This window comes from Ischnura elegans, chromosome 5, assembly GCF_921293095.1.
Source record: "Ischnura elegans chromosome 5, ioIscEleg1.1, whole genome shotgun sequence".
Taxonomy (NCBI): domain Eukaryota; kingdom Metazoa; phylum Arthropoda; class Insecta; order Odonata; family Coenagrionidae; genus Ischnura; species Ischnura elegans.
This window is the reverse complement of record NC_060250.1, coordinates 130,533,618-130,559,163: the sequence shown is the minus strand read 5'-3', so window position 1 is coordinate 130,559,163 and position 25,546 is coordinate 130,533,618. Positions and strand designations below refer to the sequence as shown.

General features: G+C 39.6%; 1 protein-coding gene across 2 annotated transcripts in view; it reads right to left on the bottom strand.

Moving 5' to 3' along the window:
• Positions 1-25,546, bottom strand: part of LOC124159563 (laminin subunit gamma-1) — a 390,848-nt gene that overhangs the window by 156,677 nt on the left and 208,625 nt on the right. For both annotated transcript variants that reach the window (XM_046535458.1, XM_046535457.1), the window contains exon 3: positions 1,058-1,175. In XM_046535458.1, coding sequence (XP_046391414.1) covers positions 1,058-1,175 — 118 coding nt within the window. The remainder of the gene's footprint in view (positions 1-1,057; positions 1,176-25,546) is intronic.

Below are 25,546 nucleotides of genomic sequence, written 5' to 3'. Positions count from 1 at the left end.
AATGTTGTTTAAAAATTATCGGCAAAATTGGAAGTTCTATAGGATTGCATTAATAAGAAGGAAGATTTATTTCAGACTAATGGCGTTCATTTTGTAAATTATATGGGAAATAGGTAACGCAGAATCATATAAAAACATAATGATATGAAAACTTCGTAGGATAGAAAATGTAAGGAACGAAAAAATTAAAATCTCAAGCGAATACAAATGTACTCAAAAATTCAAATACAAATGCCTATAAATGGTTAATGCTCGGAGATTCATCAACGCGAACTAAATTTCGGTCCGGGCCAGGAGGGATTTGATTCCATGTTTTTCGTCGGAATGGAGTCTATTCAGCTTATCCTCGTTGTTATTCTCATATTACCCTCGTTGTTGTAACTGGCCCAAGTTGTCGCAATGAGTTGGAGCAAGAGTGGATATTTTCCTTGATAAATGACGCGTGTAATAGCATACATTTGGCATGCTATGTAGGCATAAAGTAGAAAGTGGGATAATATTGCTTTGGATTGAACCTAATGTAAACAGTACAACACTTATTTCGTGATGTAAATGTACAATATCAAGTACGTAACTTTCCTTATGGAAAATTCTTTTCAATAAATTTACTGGAAGAGGAGCTTCAATAAAAGGATTATATGGAAATATTTCTGGAAAATTAGAGAAAATTCTCATGACATTTTTCAATGTTTTTGAAGCGCCAGGGAATTCAACGCATTTTGCTAGTTTTCACCGGTTTCTGCATGCGACTAACGCCGGTTTTGCAGGAAATTTGCCTGAGTTTTCCCCGAAGTTCAAAATTCCCTGAATATTCGCTGATATCCAGGTCTGCGGTAACTTTGGTGAGGCAACCAGAAAAAGGCGACGAATTCTGTTTCCAAGCGTATAGTGAAACTGAAGACCTGACCGTAACACAAAAAGTAAGATTTCAACCATGTATCGATACCTCCACAGCACAAATGCTCAACTATCGAATCCCACCGAATCCATCCGCTCACCTAGCACTATTATTGGGCTAGTAGTTTTTAGCAGGGCTGGTGTCTAAGTGACAACTCACCTGTAGAATTGGTACGGCTCCCAATCGCTGTCCTCCGACGTTCTCTTGTAAATGGCGAAGTGCTCGGGTCGCGGAGAGTAAAACCACAGCCTCACGTACGTGATGTCAAAAGCCTTCCCTGAAAACAGAAAAGGAGGGGACCGTGAGAAAACCAATGGAAATACAATACATGCGTGGAAGGTAAGCAGTTTAAAACTGACGAGTAGAAATCTTTACAGGGAGAGATATCTATGAACGCACTCAATGGCGGATTAATGACATTTTGAGGGGTAGTGGGGTTACACAATGCTATATCATATCATATCATATTATACAGGTTGAAGAAAATTTGAGTCACGAAATTTTAACCCTGGATAGCTGACGCCATTAGGAACCAAAATTACTAATTATGTTTCGGTCGAAAACGCACCATTTTTAAACAACAGAAACTTTGAGCCAAGTGTTCCAATTGGCCGCGAGATTGCCATTGTTATCGAATGCTCTGGACAACTCATGACTTCGAATGCTTTGCCAGCTAGAGATTGCGATGTACTCGAGGCGTCCGGCAACAGGGTAAACTCGAGGCCAATCGGAGCGCTTGGTGTGGTTTAAAAATGGTGCGTTTTTGACCGAAAGTGAAGACCACAGGCATCAACTATCACGGGTTATATTTTTCGTAACATATTTTTTTCTGCACGTGGTATTTTTCATCGCGAGATGTCTTCAATTAGTCTTTATTTTAATTCGTTAGACCAGGATCAAAAGTATTAAGTATCTTTGTAGACATAAATTCATCAAGACCTGTAAATCTAGAAGCCCGATGGAAACGGTTGCAACACATTATGATATTATTTGGAAAAGATGGAGAAATGAATATATAGGGGCGATGCAACGAAGGACTAAATGGTTAAAAATGCCACCAAATTTGATGGAGGGTCAATTGGTCCTCGTGAAAGATGAACACCTCCCGCCATTGCGTTGGAGACTAGGTCGCGTCGTTAAATTACGTCCTGGAAAGGATCAAATCGCAAGAGTAGCCGATGTGAAAACGTTGCAGGGGTGAGAAACCTTTGTCTATGTTTCTTCCATGTTTATACCTTCTCCTATCCTATTTAATTCAATTAATTATACGTTTAAATCCACTTTATGAATTTGTTCCTAGAGGACAAAAGTCCTAGAACAATAAATATATTTTTTAAATCTTAAATCTAAATCTTTCTAAATCCTAGTAGGAAAGAATTTTTTACAAATTGCACACACATTTCGTAAGTTGATAGATATTAAATTAGTTAGATTTGTTTAAGATATAGTTTAGTTGGTTTTAATGGTTTAGATGTAACACGTAAATGTTTCTTGATAGCTCTAAAATTTAATCCGAGGTGCGAATCGACCGCCAAGCCATACACAGATACATGGTGACAATTATTTAGGAAGTACCGTCATTAAGAACAAAAATGAAATAAGTGGACTCAGTAGAAATTGGTGAAATCAATAAAGAGAAAATCATCAGAGATCATGTTTTTCAGAGAAATTATCAATTTATGTAAGCTGTACAGCTGAATAGATACAAGTTACCATTGGAGTGGCATTTAAATGTTCACCAATTATCTTCAAACATTGAAAGGTGAAATTTGAGAGCTTGCTTTGGAGAGTCACTTTTGTAATTGACATCTCTATTTTTCCAGGCATCACGATCCGATTTCATTAATATTTATTTTATTTGCTTGCCTATAAAGTGATGACCAATTATTTGATAGAATCTTTAACCAATATTTATACCTTGTCCATTGTGTTGGGTTATAAAAAACCATTTACCGATCCACCACCAACAGGTATGGTATGGTATTTGGAGGAGGCGACCGTGAACTGAGGTCATTTGCGCCACGAAGAAAGGGTATGGATGGAAGGGTGGAGAGAAACCCAGCGTCGGCATTAGTCTGTCCTTAGCAAAAGGCGCCAAGGGGATCGCGGCTTAACATCCCATCCGACGGACGGAGTGTTGCGCTTGACATGTCCTACACACATCATTCAAAAACGGATCGGGTCATTTGTGAAAATTCTCCGCCACCGCCGGGATTTGAACCCGAGTCCACATGGTGGGAAGCCAACACTCTAGCCACCTCACTAACCTGATCCGGCCACCAACTTCTTGAGCTATTTACGACGAAAAATCGTCCTTCCTTTCGCAAATAAGTTGATGGCGTGTGTAGAAAACGGCCTTACTCTCTCCTCAAACTTCGTCGCGACTCAAACGGATCGCAAGATACTAATTCCACACACATAGGAAGAGACTCAAAGGCCGACTTTTTTTCGATCGTGTTCTTCGTCTTATTAGGGCAGTTGAGTACAGTTTCAGTGGCAGTTATTTCAGAAGTGGCTGACTATTTTCTTCGCCGATGACATGAAAGAACTTCTCTCGACGCCACCGCCATTACCAGCCAATCCAAGTGACGACAACTCCCCTTCCTTCGTCTGTTGGGGGCTACCGTGTAAAACGGAAAAGCATTCGAGTAATCATTCAGCGCGTAAAACGGCCTTAAGTGAACAACCCCATTGTGTAAATTTAGCTTTAATATTCGCTCACTCAGATTTGGGTCTTCCTTTCATTTTCCGCTGGCTATGTCCCACTTTAATGTACAGTCTATAGATTTCTGGTGGATAAAGTTGGAGTGGTTTCGTTGCGGTCCACCTATGCCAAACACTTCATCTCTAGTCGGCCTCGTTGGAGCCGGGGAAATTTACCCGTCTTACAACCTAAAGGTCGCGGGTTCGATTCGAATAACGCCAGGGTGGATTTACCACCATCTGAAGCATGGATCGAACTGATTCTTGATACTGATATTCAGAAACTGATATTCAGCCCTGAAGATGAATGCCGAGACGGTACTTGAAACGTTGGCCGATATTAAAACATTAACCCGGTGGGAATCCCGAGAAAAGTTTACCCACAATATGCATATTCTCAGCATTATGCCCTGAGACTGCAATCAGATTGATTGCGAGGTACAATAAAGATGACTCCGGTACCCTAGTGTATATATTCTTTCACACGGCAAGAGGGCATTTCAAATGGTTGGCGCGGAAATTCCGCGGACTCCCACGCAGTGCAGTAAATGTCACGAATGTGAAGTGCCCTTCATCCGATGTGTCCTCACTGCAGGCAGCGCTGACGATATTTCAATTCCATTCTGCCAATCACTCGCGGGTGACACCTTCAAAGTGTGCCGCTAACTGCTTCCTAGATTAATGTTAATGTCCAAAAATTATTCGTGAGACGCCCTGTAGTAATTACAAGAGAAATAGGAACACCAAGTGACACGTAAGTTTTAAGCTTTAACTTTTTATGTAATTTTATTTGCATGATTTATATTGATTTTTAATTATAACGTGAAAATTATAATTGATGGAGAATAGCATCTTTGATCGGATATTGAAACACCACCTACCCTCCTCCCTGCAAACTCGCGCCAAAAGAAAAACGGGCCACGGATTCGAACTCAGAACCACCTATTTTCATTCGTGGGAGCGAAAAAAAGTTTCATTTTGCCGACCAGTTATAATTGAACGGGAATACATGCTGAGAAAAAGGTAGAGCCATGATTATATCCGAATCAGTCAAGTAGAGAATTTAGTCAAAGACAAGGATCAAGGAATTTGTGCTTTCTAGATTGAAGTCCCATTCACAATAACTCAACCAGGCGTCATCATCGTCAACAGTAGGGATGTGCGAGTACTCGAAAATCCGAGTCGAGTCGAGTAGTTGATACTCAACTCGAGTGTTTCGAGTAGCATTACGAATGTCGAGTCGAGCGAGTAGTTCCGGTTACAGATCTGTAGATGCCAGTAGGTCTAGCAATCTGTCGACAGGAAGCGCTATCACGAAATTCTTGTAATAATATCGTTTTTAAAGTCGATAAGTCATTCTAATGCCTTGGCCTGGGAGTTTCAGCTGGCAGTATACGATATAGATGTCAACGTGGGCGCCGAATACCTTTTCGTCAGCCGCGGCGGCCGATCATCTTCCAACCCTGTGCCTTATTTGTAGTAATGAGAGTGGTCCGCTGCATCGCTCATACTTTCTTATGCGTACCCTACCCAACTCTCTTTAAACAAACCCCGAGGTAATACGTAAAAACTTATTAAGATTTCTGAAAGAAAGAAGAATAGGTAACTTTAAGGTTTAAGCGAACAATACCGGTTTTCCCGATGTTTGACGTCGCAAGTAGTGTCATTAAAAAAAAAATCTTTTCGCTAACTGCGTACGTTAATGTTAATGTTAATTTTCGTTTATTCCTTTGTTGCATTTAGTTTCTTTCTTGAATTAAAAAACAAGAGTTGCTGAAGTCAATTAAACGGCGTGACAATTATAGATTTATTTTTTGCCCTAAAAAGCTAAAAATAAGTTTTATAGTTCGTTCGCTTCGTCCACTGATATTCCATGAAGATTGAAGATCCATAAAAATCGTAGCGAAAGGCAATTTTCTGCAGGCAGTAACACTGTTACATGGAGACGTAAAAACCTGCTGCCTAAGCATGTAGAGCAAATGGTTTTCTTGCATGAGAATTTGAAAGGATCAAATATTACATGATTCATTTACGTAGTGTGTAATTTTTATTATAGCTGTGCAAATTCCTTTACTTAAGGCTCTTCCTCGCAGTTTGGATAAATACGTTACTTAAATAGTCGACATATTACTAGAGGTTAATTCATTTCAGTTTTGCTTATGGAACTGTTTCAGACTCATTATTGTTCATTTACCTCCTAATTCTGACACGTTCCGCATTATATTTTCCTTTTTACATCAAGCTAAGCATTTGGAATAGAAAATTCACTAGGGGATTGGAAAAATTATAATGTAATGGAGCATGCTTTGCTTTATTGCCTTGTTCAGAAATTACCATACTCGCCTCGATACTTAGGAGTAGTTTTCAACTCGACTCGAGATGAAAAAGTTCACATCCCTAGTCAACAGGCATCAATCTCAAATCTGGCCTAACGCACCCCTCCACTCAAATCTCCGATCGGCTTATCTTTTAACACCTGCCTAATTCTTTTTCTTTACATCCTTCACCACATTCCCTATAATTAATATTTCACCCGTGGCCTGCTTCTGCCCATCCTCCCCTCCACCTGTCCTTCAACAATAATTTTAATTAGGCCATCGTTGCTCGTGACGTGGCCTATTGCAATCTCCCATCATCCACTCAAACCTCTCAAAACGCTTATCGTATCTCCTACTTCACTTACGACTCCCGCATTACGCATTCGATCTGTCAATTTGATCTGCATCCATCTTCCACAGCACCACATTTCGAAATCTTCCAATCTTTATTTCTTCGCTGCTGTCATCATCCATCCCTCGCTAACAGGGGTGCAGCTAATAATTAAGGCTAGGAGGTGCAACTAATACTTTGGGGTGTGGGGGTATTGCATACCCGCCAGGGTAAGCAGGAGTTGCGTGGGCCCTCCTCCAGAAAATTTTTAAGACCGATGGTTCAAAACGGCTAGTTTTACGGCTTTCTGTGGGGTATTAGATGAATCCTAACACTATTCTATAAGTAACCCTAATCCAATTAAGTAAAATGGATTAAACTTAAAAATTTCTCTGAGCTCCCCCAAAGCCCCCCCCCCCCCTCGCCGCGCCACTGCTCACCATCACACACAAAGAAGCACACTCCAAAGTCATCATAAATTTCTTCCTGACTTCAACGGTTACATTTTCATCCGCGAGAAGACTTCCTGAGGAATGCCCTCATCGTTTGGACTTTTCTGCTGATTTATAACCTTCTTGCTTTGCCCTTAATTGTTCACTCGACTACCCAAGAGGCAGAACTCTTCCGCCTCCTCAAGTTTGTGGCTTTCTATTTTCAGATTGATCTTAAACAATACACGAGGAAATCGGATCTGTCGATTGATCAATGTCTCCGTTTTACACGCTAAATTTTCATTCGAATGATCTTGCGAATGACCATCTTTCACCGTGCAAAACGGAAATTTCCAGTGCAGTTCTTCCCCAAATTATTTTTTCACTTACTTTAGAATTTACTGAATCGGAAGGGAAGACACTTCGGGTAACCATTTAAAGAATAAATTTCCCTATGATCATGTTATAGAGCACACTATCTTGAAGCATAATCATGGTTACACTGCAGTGAAAACAACTTTGGGTACTTCGTTACGGGATCACAAAACGCGCGATTTATTAAAGTGGTTTTCCGCTATCAATTCGTACCGTTTTAATCCCTCTCATTACTTAGTACGTCATACCCCACCGAAAGTTAAAAAAATACAAAAATATATTCAAGCGCACATGTGAACAAAGCATTCCATCGTCTGCGACTTCCAAAACAAAAATCATGTGGTCAGAAACGGTCGGAAATATCGTTAGAATCGAAAACATTATCGATAGTCGCAACAATGCGCATCATTTCTGCGCAGAAAATTCGCCGAAATCATTCATCGTGTAAAGAGGTCACGGCGATTGAATTTAATTCGAATGATCATTCGAATGACCATTCACCGTGTAAAACGGCCTTTAAATGTTACGTCTGTTGTGACGTGGTTCTTCCAGGCGCTGGAAATATCGAATATCAAAGTGGTTATCTGCTGCGTTTCAGGGAGGAACGAGTGAATCTCATTCGCAATGGAATCGCATTTAAGGAAAAGATTGAAAGGGTGAAGAGAGGGATCGATGGAAGTGTAATGACTCCACGCCCAAATCGTGATTCATTAGCTCGTGCGTTGCATGAAGCGATGCCGCCCACCCACCGATGCACGCGTTGTAATTGGCTGCGTAATCACGGTCCCATTACGAAGGAGAGAGGAGTGGTGGGGAGGTAAGCGACATATCATTATGGAGTTGAAGACCCCCATCGAAATACTCGCCATACTTCACCGTGTCAGTGTGCACACGACTCCGACTGCATTGCTAGGCGGCAGATGACACCAGCTTCGGTACGGGTACGGTGAGATAGGGCTGGGCGGTTCAGTAAATCTGGAATCGATTCTCGGTTCTTGAAAACATCAGTTTTCGTCTGTGGCGTACCGGGATTTTTAATGTCAGCGATTTTTATCTTCGCGACCTTTCCCGGGAAGAGGGAAGGTATGTCCTCGGATCTAATATCTTTCGCTCGTCGCCGTTCAATTATTGAAATGGTTGGGTGCTAAGCAATGCTGTGCCCTCAGAGGGAATTCAAAACCTCCTCAGATTCTAACGAATAGTTTTTTGAGGTTAGAAAGAGCTTATTTTATACATAAGAGCTTTCTTCTCTTCATAAAAATAATCAAAACAAATGCTATTAATTTTGGGGGGAGGATATCATTCAAAAGATAATTTTAACTATTTTTATAAGACTATATTTATTTATTATTTTAAAAAGTGAAAGCGAAAGCAAAACTTCTCTAAATTACTGAACAGCTTTACAGTGGAATTAATAGAGAAAAAAAGAATAGTATAATAAAAATATTTAACTAATCAAAAACGCGTAAGACATTTTTGCATAAATTTTAATTCGCACCTAACCTAGCAATAGCCGGAGTGAGAACTCAGAACCGCTCATTCAGCGCCAAGGTGAAGAACCGCGACCCCGGAACATCTCATCAGAACAGCTACTTCGGTGCACCGGTTTCTTTGAAAATCAAGCTGAACCGGTACTGAAACGTGCAAACTATGCCTATAGAGTAGGTATGCATAAATTTCTCATGTAGTCTATATTACAAACGTTTAAATACAAATCCTTTAACTGCACTGGAAATTTCGTTATTCGCGAACATTCGGTGCCTCTGCTCATCATATGCGGAGTGCTACAGGAAAATAAAGGCATATATGAAGTCTTGATTACTGGTAAAATTGATAGATGTTTACTTCAAAATTTAAATATACATGCTCATATTTTATCATTTAATATCATACTATATCATTTTAATATACTCATTGATTTTGTAAGTTTAAGATGTACCGAAATGTTATTCTACAAAATCGTCCTGACATTAAATAGAAAAACGATATTGTACATCGTGGTATGCGATCACAGTAAACTGTGCTATCGTTTAACTACTTCAACATTTGAGACATCGACATTTAAATCATGATATAATTAAATAAAGTATTTTTGGTTAAAAAATTAACAACATTCCGAGAGGTACTGAAAAATTGCTTTTTGCCTTTGACAACGTGGATTGGAAGTCACTGCAAAGAAGTTCAAGAAAAAATTGAAGCACTAAACATTGATCGAAGACTAGTATATAAAAACCGAGTTATTATTATAGTATTCTACCGATTAAGGTAGGTTTCCATGGAGTACTAAAGAGGTGATCTGGGAGCCTCCCTTTCCTTCCAGCACTGCCTTCTTTAATTCACTGTAAGGCCTACTCTCTTTCAATCTATCTAAAAATCCTATTCTTTTCCTTCCCCTCCCTCGTTTCCCCAACATTCTACCCTCCAACACCATTTTCAACATCCCCTCACCGCTAAGCACTAACTCCATCCAAACCTTCTGTCTCCTGCGTATCTCATCTAAAAGCTTTCTCTCCTCGCCAACCATATCCAGCACTTCGTCGTTCCTTTTCCTCTCCGTCCATTTCACCCTCTCCATTCTTCTCCACACCCACATCTCGAACGCCTCCAATCTTCTCTCGTCTTCTTTCCTCAGAGTCCACGTTTCCGCACCGTAGAGAGCTACACTCCAAACCAAACTCTTCACTAACCTTTTCTTTAAACTCTTACACAACGATCCTCTCAGAAGCTCCTTCCTGCTCATGAACGCCTCCTTCGCTAATGCTATTCTCTTCCTAATGTCCTTACTACTGTATCCGTTTTCCTCTAACGTACAGCCTAAATAGATGAATTGCTCAACCTGCTCAAGTTTTTCACCACCCACCTTTATCTTGAGTCTCACATTCCTCGCTCGTGATGCTTTACAAAACCGCATTACCTTAGTTTTCTTGTGATTAATCCTCATCCCAAACTCCTCGCAACGTTCGTATAACGCATCCACTAGGGCCTGAAGCCCCCTTGCTGACTGACTGATCAACGCCTGATCATCCGCGAATCTCACTGATTTGAACATCATTCCTCCCACTTTTATCCCAGCTTCTAACTCATCCCACGCTTCCCTTACCATCTCTTCAGCATACACGTTAAAGAGCAGTGGCGATAGAGGACAGAAAAACCGAGTAGCTACGATAAAATATGGGTCCACCGAACTACGAAGGGGCAAGAATAGGGAAAGGAGTGAGATAGGGCCGGGCACTGCCCCCCCTTATCTTTATTCTTTGCGTCGAGAAAGCCGTCAATGAAATGAAGGAGAAGGCTCCAGGTGTCAATGTCCACGGAGAAAGAATTAGTATGCTGCGATTTGCTGACGACATAGCACTCATACACGAGACAGAGAATGATTTGAAGAAGCTATTGACAAATTTAGAAAGGAATATGGCCAAATGTCTGCTGAAAATTAACGAAAACAAAACTAATGAATTAGTTTGCAGCAAAAAAAAAGAGGAGACTGCAACAAACATAAAACTACGAAAACAAGATTTTTGCTATTTAGGAAGCCGTATTATCAACGATGGACGAAGATAAAAAAATAGTTAATAGAATAACGCAGGTGAAGAGGGCTTTCTACGAAAAGAAGAATTTTCTTACAGCTAAGATTACAAGCATAGCAGAATGGAAACAATTAATCAGATACTACTTATGAAGCATGTTTCTCTATGGAAGCGAGGCCTTAACTTTGACAGGAGAAGAGAAGTCAAGAACGGAAACATCCGAAATGTGGTGCTACCGAAGAATGATGAAGATAAAATGGATCGTCCGTTTAAGTTGCGAGAAAGTGCTACAAAGAGTGAGAGAAAAGAGTAGTCTTCAAAAAACCACAAGAAGACGGGACAACTTAGTCTGGCACATGATGAGAAAAGATGGATTGATGAAGACGATTGTGGAAATACAGGTGGAAGGGAAGATGGGTGAGGGTCTACCCCGAACGAGATCCATAAGGCCGATGGGACATATTATTAATGATGTAAAAGATAAGAAGTATGTCGCTATGAAAAGGGCTGGCAGTGAGGATGGCGGAATTGAGAGCTGTGTTAAACTAATTTTAAGATGGCTGAATTAGGATGATGATGATCGCTGAAACACTCCCCATGTTTTCCATTGCCATTTTCAAATTCCCCAACTTCTCCAGGTAATCCCGGTGTTGCAGAAATTTTTATGGTATAATTTATTCAAACCATATTATCTAATTATTGTCAACGGAACCGCATAAAATTTTGGGTTTTTCAGGCTGATGAGTACCAAATGAGATTGATTCTATGTGGGTGAGAGCTTCCGCGTCACTCACAGTGGTCCAGAGAGAGGAAGATGAAGGCGAGGGGGGTAGTGAGCTGGCGCCGGAGGGGAAGGACCTCCCCGAATTTCCCTCCCCCACCCCCTCGTCCTCCCCCGCGCGTCATTCCCACCCCCCCCCCCCCTTCCACACCTCCTTCACCTCCGTCGTCAAGGCCGCAGCATCCTCCGTGGACCAAGGCGCCAGGGGGGAGGAGGGACCACGTGACGCCCCCAGGGGACCATGCTCAATCGGCTGCGGCGGCGGCCGCTGACTCGGGAGAGAGGGTTGCCAAGACGACGGCAGTGGCGAACGAGAAAACGTGCGCACATATATCGAGTGGGAAAGAGAGTCGGAGGAAATCCTTCGAAATGCACAGTTGGAAATATTCATGCTCCATCATAATGCAAGAGGAGCAGAGCGTAATACAAATCTATAATAGCGCATAAAAAATCTAAAACAGTGCATTTAAGTTCTAAGACCTTTGATTTTTTTTCCAACTGGTGACTCACCCGAAAGCTATGCAACTGGTGTAACTTCTCGACTTATTCTCCCTGCAGACGTACACATTTTTATCACAGTGTTGACGCCATGTTTATTCCATGACCGCGACGAAGGATTCTTTAAGGGTCTGTTTAGACCACTGGGTAGCTACGGCATATTGTCACCAGTGCTGTAGTTGGGAAAAAATTTAGGCGGTACTCACCAAAAACTCTTTGCCCCCAGCTGAACGTGTGTTATGCGTCCGGCCGCGAATGAAATTTCAAACTCCAACTCCTACGATATATTAGTTCCAAGTTGTGCCACTAGATGACTCTAAGCAAATAAATGATAATTTCCGATTTTTCTTTCTGACGTCCATTGGATAATTTACGGTAGGGCTATTTTTTACAGATGTAAAAAAGTAGTTTAAACGGTACGCTTATAACGAGTTTGGATTTTAGGGGGTGCGCCGTCCTGGCCAAAATTCAGCACCGATTGTCACTAGATGTTCTGCCCTCATTAAACTGTTTCACTCATGAATATACTTTCGACACATCCATTTGTTAATTAACTAGTCAACTTCTAACGGGTTTCCAACGTTGTCACCATACGAAATTTTAGAAAACGATTAATTGTACCTTGTGCGCGTAACGGCAATGTCACCGCTTCAAATACCTCAAACAGTTCTCATTCTGGAGGCAGCGCGATCTAGAGCGCGATCTCATTCCAAAATAATTCATGTGCTTCTCTTTGTTTCCAGTTTCGAGAAATAAATTGGAGGCGTTAGAAATCAAATGAAACTCGTTCTTAATCACCTGGTCCATACAACGTATATGAGGCCTTTCATTGACGTACTTACCGTCAAATTGTGTTTACCTAGTGCCTTTAACGTGCCATCATCCTAAATAATACTTCCGATCGATTTCCTTACTTTAGGTTTGTTCGCAGCAAACAAAGGAATCGCCAATAGGGTGGTTTCCTAATATTTTTTATTTGCCTAAATCGAGAGATTAATACTCCTGGAATACGTATTTCACGCTTATAGATATATAAATGACGATATCTATTCATCGCGATTAAATGAAATGTGAAAATTTTCAAGCGCGCGAAAACGCGACAGCTAATTGTGAGTATGAATGCTGGGAAAACCCCGTGTGACATCATTCTGGTTCCGGCTGCCGCCGTGAGAGGCCAATTTGGTCCGAGGCTATGAGCGCCGCTACGATACTGGCCGCTAGCTGGTAGCGCTTGGCTTAAATAAGGATTATTAATACCCTATCACACGAAGGAAACTTTCCGACCATTGGTAGTTTTAATAGGTGATTGATTATTAAGAGATGTTTCCGTGAGCTCTGTGCCTCATGCATGCATTGGTTATCTCAGACGATGTAAAACTCCTATCTACTCGTATAGAAAATAGGTCCCTGTGACGTCACGTGGAGTGGCGCCTATCTGGTTTTATTCAAATTAGGTTAAAATTGACAATTAACATTCGTATAAACTGGGATTTCTACAACCAAATAATTTGTATATTATGAATACACTAATGGTGGGTAACGAATCGCAATCAATGCCTTTCGTTTTGTTCGATGAAGGAAACTACCATATTATATCACACCTCGTTTCAGTTGCCACGCAACCGCTGAGGGACAGTCATGTCTGGGAGGATGTTGCATTTCGGGGGAGGGAGGACGGATGACCAAATCGGCTGCATTGCGCAGGTCAGTGATATTCGACGACGGCGCAGCGCGACCAAGGATTGTATTCCAGAAAAGGCAAGCTTGGCCCGCGAAAGAATCGTACCCTCGACGAATGGGCAGATATTTTATTCCAAAAATATGGATTCATATTTCGAAAATGAACGCACAAAATTATCTTTTAAACGCTATTTCCATTCAAACAAATCCAGACAAATATTATTAACATATATTTTGAAACAATATTTAGTACTGTGACCATAGGTAGCGTGTTTTTTATAACCACCTCTGTGCAAAGTGACCGATTTCACTGATCAATTAAAGTATATACATCGGTTTGGTAAAGGGGAATGCTTCTTTCTTGCAGTCATGAATACACATCTTATTCATAGCAATGGTATTAATACAATTAGATTTTTAGAAGCAAATAGTTTTGTAAATATTATTGGCGACTATACCAGGGAAGAGGTGGTTAAAATAATATGAAAGTATTAATATAAAAGTTAAATATATTATATTCACTTTCGCTAAAGGTCTGATATGCATTGACTAGCAAGTACTAAGTTTATCATCTTACATGCGCACCACGTTTTTCGTTTTTGATATCTGAAATGCTCTTCTAAAACTTATTTAACTTTCTCATCAATCACATTTGAAATTTTCAATAAGTTAAGGTGCCGTAGGCCGCTATTTTCTTCTTTTTTTTAATGTAACGTGGTTCTTTATAAAACTGTTATTTTTATACTTTCATATTATTTAAGACTTTTCAGTGATAGGATTTTGCAACAATTTACATTTTGAGTTCAACCACCAAGTGGTTGTCTCAAATACTGGACTTTTAACTTTCAACGATAAAGATTATTATCATTTAAGGTATAAGAAAACCCATTAAAATGCATGAGCTCTCTTGGTTGGCAAGACAGAATAATCTTTAAATAATACAAGCAATTTTTATCAAGTAGGATACTTACTATTATCATAATTGTTCCATTTACTTACATTCACATCACATTTTGAATAAAGCGAAAGAACATTTGCTTCCAATAACATCAAAAATAGATGGACTTTCATTCACTTTACTTCACTATTTATCTGATTACAAAATTGAAAGTATTTTTATAACCTCCGTTATTTAAAACCGACAAGATAAATCAATAACTAAAGCAACAGTTTCAACAATAACCGTCCAGAGGGTCGTAATGGATATTCCCTGAAAACTCATAATGCACTTTATTTATTATGTTAAAATTCATTTTAAGAAATTGGCCTAACTGCGCCAATCTTATAAAATATTCTAATAAAAATGTTCATATTTCCAATGTAACTTGCCCTGATGTCCTGAAATTGATGTCTTTACACAATGTGTTATTATAAAATATCTCACTTCCTCTTCACCGTCTTTTTCTTTCGTTTCAATGTTTTTTGTACTACAGTTAATGTACCACTTTCATTCTTCAATCTAAAATGAACAGCATCATCATATTTAGTCAACATTCCTAAGATTGGTTTGACGGAGTTCTCCATTCCTCTCTCCTATCCGCTAGCCTTTTCATAACTACATACTTCTTCTCTTTTACATCCTTTATACAAAAAAAAAAAAAAAAAGAGAGAGGAGAATGGAATGTTATCAGATGTCAAGTCTGAGTTCCAGACTCCTCTTTTTTTTTTTCCTTTATACCCTGTCCTATTTACAGCATCTTTGTTTTATTTCCATTATTTTTAATCGACAAGAGATCTCAAGAACTACTACAACAGTTTCATCAAGAGCCATCAAGAGTTTCATAATGTTTTCTATTAAAACTGTGTCTTGCAAACCTACCTTGTCTAGCCATAGCCTGGAATCGTTGCCTTAACTCGCGGTATTACTATGTAGTTTCTCACTTTCTCTTTTCTATATAATCTTTTACCCATAAATTCAATTTTTTTTACTTCTTCCTTCAATATGAAATCGTTTTGTGGCAATCGTTGTTTATTTCTATTGTTGAATGGTAAATAGAGACGGCAGAAGTTATGAGCGGAGTCGAAAATTCCACGTAGCAATGTTCAATTTTCAGAGCAAGTCATAAAAGGAAAGGTAAATCGCAGATTTTGCCAAAGATAAACAGCAAAAAAAAAAGGCAGATACTTTTTACAAACGGATAATATATTGCGCCTATCATGATTGCAGTGCCTCCATTTGATTTTAGTGGCCATATGTGGAACTCCACATTTACGTTTTATTTCTGAATATTAATTGAGATACTGTTCCGATAGTGGTAAAAGTATAAGAACATTGCATAGTCATCCAGTTCTGAGATACCCTGAAAAATCCAGCGCTCTTGCTCATCAGGAAATGGTCTAAATTTGACTTGCAAGATTTTTCCTGGAAGGACAAACAAGAAAGCGAGTATGTATAATAAAACGTGGTAATAATGAAATAGAGCTTCCAGGGCATATTATTGGCCATATAAACTGCAGGAGAGGTTTTTTCAACATACGATTACAGTGTAAATAAATTGATTCTGCTCCTTTATCGCGGTCGAGTCTTATGATTTCAGATATGAGAAGAGGTAGAAATATTTTTTGATCGTCATTTATGATCTGAAAGATTATTTTTCGTCGCATCTTATCTTTCGCTGAATTGCGATAGCACGTCCAAGTGAGATGATCCATCCTATAATTTGCCTCATCGCTCATCCCTGCGCTTTGGGACACAACGTTCGAGGAAGACGAGTCTTCCACGCCGGCGTTCTTGCGACAAAGCATGCAATGCTTAGTTCACACGTGACACCTGCGTCAACCACTCTCACGTTCAAACGTTCTCGGTTACCAACGCAACTCTGTGCTGCCCACTTAAAACTGGGTAGGACATCATCAGTAAGCAAATGGGAGATTAAATGCCCATTTTCAGATATTACTAGAATTGATATATTTCGAGTAATTTTATTCCTTGCTGTTATAATTTACAATAAATGATACTCTTGACGTTATATTTTCCTATTCTACCGTTTGAACGGAAATTTTAAACTCAAGGGACTCGAGATATTCGATTTTCTACCTACCGGTCCAGCTGATTTCAGTATTTTTAAATGTTTTCATCTTCACTTTTAAGAAATTACAAAGGTCAAATCTTAAATGAGACCGTTTCGAAATTAGTTAGTATTGTAGGCTGTATTTTCCGGGTTTCACCGCGTAGTGGTTGTGTTAGAGACAACCAGTGCTGTAGTTGGGAACAAAATTTAGGCGGTACTCACCAGAATTTGCCAACAGCTGAACATATGTTATACATTCGGCCGCGATTGAAATGTCAAACTCCAACTCTTATATTAGTTCCAAGTTGTGCCACGAGATAACTCTGAACAAGTACATAATCATTTTCCGATTTTTCCATCTGAAATCCATTGGACTATTTACAGTAGGGCTATTTTTTACAGATTTAAAACAGGTAGCTTAACCGGTACGCTTATTACGAGTTTGTGTTTTAGGGGGTACGCCGTACCGGCCAACTACAGCACTGGAGACAACAGTTTCTCCTGCATTCCATCAGGCGTCTTCAGGTCGTAGCCACCGCAGAAGCCTTCGCACCAACTTCATTAGTTAGTATTGCTGACAACGGCCAAGAATCGCTACGGCATGCATTAAAAACAGAAAAAAATTGTAAGCTTGAATTAAAGTCTTGTTAGTCCGCGAGACAGCGCAACTCATCGTAAGTAATAAATTCCAAGAACTTGTTTTCAAGCTTATGATTCGTCTGATTTATGCGACATAATCCACATAATATGGACCTACGTGATTACATGGTGCTAAGGCTCCAATTAAAACCCCTCGTAAAATCCCTTCTTTTTCATTTTAGGGTTTTGAAGATTGGTTGGTCTCTTAACTCAAGAGTTTATAGTGGGAATTGCCGACCATTCGTCATAAAAGCATCAAATAATAAAGTAAAAACTCGCGAATGCCATTCGAGGTTCGCAAGTTCACACTTCGTTCAGGGGCTACATCGTACATCGTCACCATCGTGGAGTGAAACAGGCATAACTGAGTCGGATTTCAGAAAATATTGAGCGGGAAAAATAATAATACAGTGGCGAGAGGCGCTGAAAAAGAACAGCGACGAAAAGGGAGGCGTAATTCACCTCACAGAGTCACTCATCGATGCGAGCACGGACGAGATGGATCGGTCCATCTTTTATTCATAATTGTCTTCACTCCGACCTTCTCTTAGGAGGAATGACTTCCCTATAAACTCGATTGGACCACGCGATCCCATTCACAATCAAGGGTCGCATAGAAGTCCCCTGACCATTTAGCGAAGACAAATTAATAAAAAAAAAACAGGTGAAACACGAATTGTAAAAGCGATGTGTGCCGCGACAATATTATTCGCGCGGATATTACGATGGAAGACTTTCCAGTCAGCCGCTTGATATGATTTTCTAACCCACCACGCATTTAAATGGGGTAGCACTCGCGACGTTCCTAATTCAAAGAGAAATTCATTAAAATTTGGACCTTTGATAAAATTTATTCATAAGTTCAATCGAATTCATAACTTTTCCACGTTATTTTTCGCAAGCGGAAATGATCTATTGAAATTCATCGTCATAATCAACAGTCATCAGTCCTTAGATGCCGCCGCCCCCCAACTCAATTCTCCTATCGGATAATCTTAATAATAGTAATTTATTGACACAAAATATTAACAATTCCATGCATTGTCTTACAGGTATTTGTAAATTGGTGTCTCGTCATGAAAGATAAGATACATTACAAACCAAGCCATCCATTGCATTTCCTTACTAAATTACTTTTCATTTTTTTCCAAAAACGAACAGCTGTTCATTTTCGTTCTTTTTCATTTACCCAATGCATTGCCATTAAATCATAATTTATTCATCAAACAGTTACATATTTTTACTCCCATGCGGAATGGAGAGCTTTCCACTCCTTGAAGTCAGTGTATAGGGATATTAAAAAATGTTTCCTCCCAGTGTTATGACAAAGCTCGATTTTATTCGTCACGAATAAATCTTGATGCCCTAGATTTATACTTTGTTATTTTATAAATATATACTCAAAGGCTACGTTAACGTTTTTATTTTCTTGAATGCTTTTTAGTTGCTCATTTGAATTTTTCTTCTTCACACATCCAGAAGTTTCACAATGTCCATTAAAGGAATCCTGCATTTTATAGTGTCTTACAGTATTTGTTTTTTTATACCATCCTAGAACTTATGAGATTATATTTTAAATAGTTTGACTTGAGCAATTAGCAGAAAACCATTCATTCAACTGACTCACTGTCTCAAGTGTTAACTGTGGTAGTTGTAAATGAATGGTGGGTCATCTAGATACAATATTAAAATACTGTTTGCGCTGTAAGGAAGGCCATTGATATAAATTTTAAATTGAAGTGGCCCAAGCATTAACCCTTGTGGTACAACAGCAATTAAAATCTCCCATTCAGATGAATTTATTTTCCCCTTCAATTGTTATTTTCTGTAATCGACCTCTATGAGGCGAACCAGTCTAAATTTCCTCTCTAATCCCACAAAAAAATAACAGTTTTCCCAAAAGTGTCTCCTGGTTCACTCATGTTGAAGCTTGTGATAGGCCATACGCCAAGACGGCTGCGAGTTGTATTTTATCAATTGATTATGTGATATTGTTTATGAATTGATTATGTCAATCAAAGCCTGAAAATCTGAAAGTGTACTTCCAATTCAAATACTTTTGGAAAATCTGGGCAGGAGATTAATCGATTGGTAAATGCGATGGTGGTTGGCGTAACATGGTGAAACTCCTTCATGATGCACAAAGGTTAAGAAAAGACTTAGCTGTTTCACAAAATAAAATATATTTGCGACCGGTTTCGATACAGCGTATCATCATCTGGCTTATCATCATACAGCGTATCATCAGGTGATGATACGCTGTATCGAAACCGGTCGCAAATATATTTTATTTTGTGAAACAGCTAAGTCTTTTCTTAACCTTTGTGCATCATTAATCGATTGGTAATTTAAAATTGAACTCATTCACCCCTGCTCAAGTTTAGGATTTATTACTGTAAGTCCCGAGGAAATACACCCGTTTCGAAGCATTTATTTCATTTGATTGAAGCGCAGGGATTAACTGATTTGATAAATAATTTACCTCTTTGAAAATGTAAGGTGGTAAACCATCCCACCCACATGATTTATTGTTTTTTAGTTTTGAGATGATTTTGTTTTGATGAACTTCCGCTCCACTTACATGCTGAAATGCCAATACGTGAACTCCTTGTGAATTACTCTTTCCTGCATTTACATTTCCAACAGAGAAGGTGACATCTGCTTAGACATCTTATAGATGATTTACCTTTACAAAATAGGTATTTATGGAGTTAGCCATGTTTTTTGGGGCACTGATATGTTTTCCACCATGTTTAACCTCAGGAATATGCGATCCCTCTCTACGAGACATTACCATTTCTTCTTTAATTAGGTACAGTCACTTTCATAAGTTTTAGGACAAAGTTTGTGGCGCCACTTCTGCTTCTCGAGGTTTTTTAGTTTCCCTTACTCTTTTTGTTTTCCTTGGTTACTCACCGAAAATAGTTCGTTTGGGCATGAAGATATATTGACTCAGGGGGAGATTAACTAGCATATTGATCATTCTGTTTCGTTTAATGTCGGATTAAATGATCATTTCTTGAGCATTTACTGCGTACTTTCCCCGGTTTTCACTTTTGATTTATATTTTAAGTATTATAAATCCCCTCTTCAAAGCAGTTACGGTGGCCTAGTGGATTAATCGCACGACTGTGTTGGTGTTTGTTGTAAGTTCGACTCACCGACGCGGAAAATTTTGCTCATATTTTTTTTAAATGTCGTTCACTAGTTTTATATTTCATTATATACTTCGAATCATTTCAATTTCGCAGCAACGACTTTATATGCTTTTTTAATTAACTATAATGAGTCATATAAAAGTTAGGAAATAGTTAGCGTAGTAGGTATAATTTATATGAATTGCTGGTACATTTTGAAGATTAGGGATTTGCAAAAGAGGGTAGCCGTAACCCGGGGCTGAAGAGCGCGTAAAACCCAGCGTCGGAGTTAACATAATCGTTTAAGACTGGCGGCAAAGAGTCATTCATATCAGTTGAATATTGAAAACTTATCAATTGGTTTTGATTGCTCTTGGTTAATAAGATTGTCGGTAATGAACACCACAATACTCAATCCAGGGATTCGGAAAAGAGGGTTAGCCGGTTGTCAAGGTTGGATAATAGCATGGCATTGGCGTTAGCGTACTCGTAAAAGACCGGTCAAACAGTGTTGGGCCGCGATAAACAAGGGGACGGCATGGAAGAATTCCCTCCCATGCAATGTTAATTACCGTCGCCACTCGGTTTTCAAAAATGTCCGCGGCGCTGTGATGAGTGCCATGCGATCCACTTTTATCCAATATTTTGCAGTGCAGTGTTTATCATTGCGAGGAATAAAATTGAAAAGTAATGCATTCGATAGATACCATCATCTTATGCGTTCTTTTAGATTAATTATACCTCATTTCCCCGCAAAACTCGGATCAATTTGCCCGCCAGCGACGCGAGTGGCAACTTTTGTGAACTCTGAACTGCGTGGTGGGTGACAACATATTAAGAGAACACTTGAGGATCCTCTTTCGCAGAGTCCTCTGGATTGTTGATAATACACTACGAAGTTGAGTCGTCGCATTCTACCATCTTTGTTCTCTGCACTTGTTGTTTACATTGTGAAAGTGAATGTGGCTGGCAGTTGCTCGGCAAGATTTTCCGTTATTTGCAGTAGAAATACGGCACAATAAGTTGTAGTTCGGCTCCTAATTGCTACATTAGCACCAAGGACGTGTTTAAAAATTTTAGTTTCCCTCAAAATACTGAGAGAAGAGCGAAATGGCTTCAAATATGCCGAAGGGACAAGTGACACCAAACAAAGTCTTCCCTCCTACGTGAGGTAAGTTTTTCTACACATAATGGTTCCTTTAATACTACTACCTTAAATTTTTAATAGTGTTGATCCACGTATTTCAATTATTAGGTTTGAACTGTGCATAAGTAGTAATTTTTAAAATATTGTATTTAGTCTGGGTTGCAGAGATGATTGACGTAGTTCTTTACTACGTGCCAGAAAGTGTAACAATAACTATTAGTGCTGCTAGTTTTGTATTCAATAAAAATATATGTTTTTGTCAATGCCGGTATGAAGTAATCTTACGGTCATTTACAACAATAAAGGCAATTACGTTTTTAACTAGAATCTGCATATCCGGATACATATTAGTGGACGAAACTCCGCTTTTCATTGCTTTATTTGTGTGTAGTTCATGAGAAGAATGACTATATTTCGAAGTAGTGTGAATGCTTAATTTTAGGATGCAATTAAAATCTCAACGAGTCGCTTTTGCGACTTATCTTTTCCTTGACTCATTCCGAATTTTTAATTCCAGTTTTGTATGAAGAGGATTACATTCCTAGGGCTGGTTAAAACGGAAAAGTACATCAACACCAAACTTTTGTCGTGGCCTAGTGCTTATGCAGCTGTCTGCTCCTGTGTACTTGAAGTTTCAGCATCTTTGGCCGAATATTTACTTGTGGTACGTATTCGAGCTTAGTAACTAATTGTAAAATATGGAAATATATAATTAATTATGTTTTTCTGATATGGCTTCAGTGATTATCAAAGAGGACGGTACTATTCATGCCTAATTATTGAGAGTTATTAAAAAAATATGGCTATGGATAACTACAAAAACTGTACAAAAACTGCATGTCAGCTTGTGACTTCTGTAGTTTTTCTTGTCTAATTTTGGGGTAGGATAATATTTCCGATTTGTCGGCACTAAAAATTGACCAGACTTGTCCTCAAATTCCTCGTATAATATCCATTGCGCTGTTTTCATGGCAGTTTACTCGGATATTACATTCGAAATCTCTTCCGATCTGAAGATAACAATTCTCTCTCAGCTGATATTGGACTTTTCAAAATCTGAAATTATTCCTTTGACGAGAACAAATCGCTATATAGTAGCCCTGGGAGCAGTAATAGTAGTTTTGGAAATAATTTACCCTGTTTCAGACATAAATATGAGAGTTTCATATCTAGAAAAACGTCCAGTGAAAAGAATCAAAACTTGACTGAAGCTCGATTATTTGTTATTTTTCACGATTTAAAATTTACAAATTGATAGTAAAGTGTTCCTAGTACATCAAGACTGAATATATTATAATTTATAATTACCGAAAATGCGACAGGAATCGCGTATTCATGAAAAAACTGGCATTATATCACTTTCCCCCATAAGACTCTATAGAGACGGAAGAACTAAAATGGCGGACGTCTCAACTCCCATAGTGGAAGTGTATGGAACGACTCGACCCTATGAGGGAGTAGTGTAGAGAACTGCCATCCAGAGGACTTTCGCAATATTCGTGCAAACAAGGTTGGACTGCGATGACTCTACTTCGTTGTCACATTCTTAGGCAAAATAGGGGAGTCTGGCTGCTTGAAGGAGGTTGTAAATATCTGGGAGGCGCTGCATTCGAGTTTTAATCGTGGTCAGAATTCCGCCATCTTGGTTTGACAATTTTCGGACTTACAATTAGTCTCAAACCAAACAGTATTAGCATATGATCAAGTATTCTATTCCTTATATCGCCTCTGATTTATAAAATGAAATTGCAACAATTACTTCTTGATTGTCTTCGGAATTTTTTCCGATCGTTCGTACTACTACCATGAACATTAAACTGTCTATATAGTCATATCGTGGTGATAATATATCGTCTTGAACATACTTTCGTACTATTATCGCGACCGGTCCACTATCGTAAGATTTCCATTGGCTGAAATCTTATTAATTACCAGTAGAAGTGCAGGAGAATGGATATTTTACACTTGTTAAATGTTATTTTCGGCTGAGATAGTTGCACAGCGGATCCGTGGTGGTTGACAATAATTTTTCCTTGGGAAAAGATATTCGAGGCATATTTTCACGAAGCCTTCCCATAATGATAGAAAAAAGGTTCACTGTGTTCGTTTGCGAAAGTTTATTATAACGTAACAACGATCATGACCGAATAATTCACCAAACAGTTAGCATTGACTCTTGTGGGATTATAGTCTATATTTTGGTCAAAGTAGGCGTGGCAATCCTACCCAAGCTCCGCCATTCCTGCCACACTGCGCTCAACGCTCGGAACCAGTGGTGCCCCCTCCACATACACATTTACAACCTCCATGGGCTGCTTAGGGTGAGTGTTACGCCTCATTCACATTACGATTGTCCGAGCGATCGTCCTAACGATAGTTGGCCAAACTATAAAGCAGTGTGAATGTATGTCCTCACCAGGGCCATGGTCCTCACAATAGTGCACGTAGTTCCGAACATTGCCACTTTACGATGGTTTGGCGCTGGGAGACCGGAAGAGGAAGCGAGAAGAGAAAGACGAAAAGTTCGTAAAGCTCCCTTCGCTCCATTTTGTCATGGATTTGTCCAAGCAAGGAAGAATATGGGCGGAAGAAAAATTATTCGTTAAATACTCGTTGAACACAGTAATATCTTGTCCCTGCATACCTCAACATCTTTGCTAACCGTCAATTTCTCGTTCACTTTAGATGTCAGCACTAGAGGGCAGCACGGATTTTTAACCATCTTTGTGTGAATGCACGATAGTTATAACGATCACTGGAACAATCGTAATCTGAGCGAGGCTTTAGCTGCGCCATTCGCTTTTTCCATTCCATTTCCCTCTCGACTTCTCCCTCTCGATTTTTTGTGTGCAGGATGACTGTCGAAATCGACGGCGCTGTGGCTCAGGGACGGCTCTTGTCCCTCAGTTACCCGATGCCCTGCAGTCATAAAATGGACGGGATTATGGTCGCGATACTTCTTCGCTTGCAAACGGACGGAATGAATACGAATGCGCCACATCTGCATGGTGATCAACAACGGATTAAGATGCAAATGCAAAGTGGCGGCCTGCGGAACTAATGACAGGGCAGATGGGATGAAGAGCAGCAGATCCGATACTCACTCGAGGAGTGAGCGTGAATATGCATGCGCATCCGAATGAGCTCATTCGGATGCTCACGCTGAGTGCGGAACCTCAATTGAGAAATAATCAAGAGCGGAGTGGTTCCACTTGTTCATTACCATGAAATGACACTGCCTCCTCCCTTCGTATCTCTTCTCGGCCGACACTTAACTGCATTTCAGCGCGATCGAAACCCGAATTACGACGACGGGAAGTTTTTCCTTCGACCTTCGAAAGGCCATGAATTGAAGAGAAAGTGAATGATTATAATCATTTCATAGCTAAAATTACGCACACTTGTGGCTACTTTTACACACAATCGCCTCTATGATTGGTCGTACCTGTGGGACAATACCTCACAATATCTTCTTCTTCACAGAATGTCACGGCTAGTTACTTTAAATAATTGTCACTGTTATCCTGAAGCACCTGAAAACCCTGCCTTTCTCTCCAAATCTACATTTCGGAGATGAGAAGGTGATCGCCAGGCGGTGTGTCGGCATAGCACGGCAGCGCACTGACGTCGCACTGAAATCGCTCAATTGCTGGGTTGACGTCTTCCGACCCCGCGGCGCATTCGGAGTGAAACCTCTTCGTCGCTCTCACTTTACTGTGCGAGACTGCTATACCCTAAGGTGGCGCAGCGACGTGGGGGTTTTGGGAGATAAAACCCCCCCTGAGCTTAGAGAAATTTTAAAGTTTCTATTTTACTTAATTGGATTTATATTACCAGTAGAGTAGTGTAAAGATTAATAAAAAAATCCCTCAGAAACCCGTAAAACTCACCATTTCGAACCATTTATCTTAAAATTCCGCTATTTATTAATCTCGCGCCTACCGCTTACCCTGGTGGGTATTCCATATTCCCACAGCCCGGTATTAGTTGCACCTAAACACCCCCGGCCTTAATTCCTAGCTGCGCCCCTAATACCCTACCCCACTTTCTTAACTCAAACGCTGGGAGAA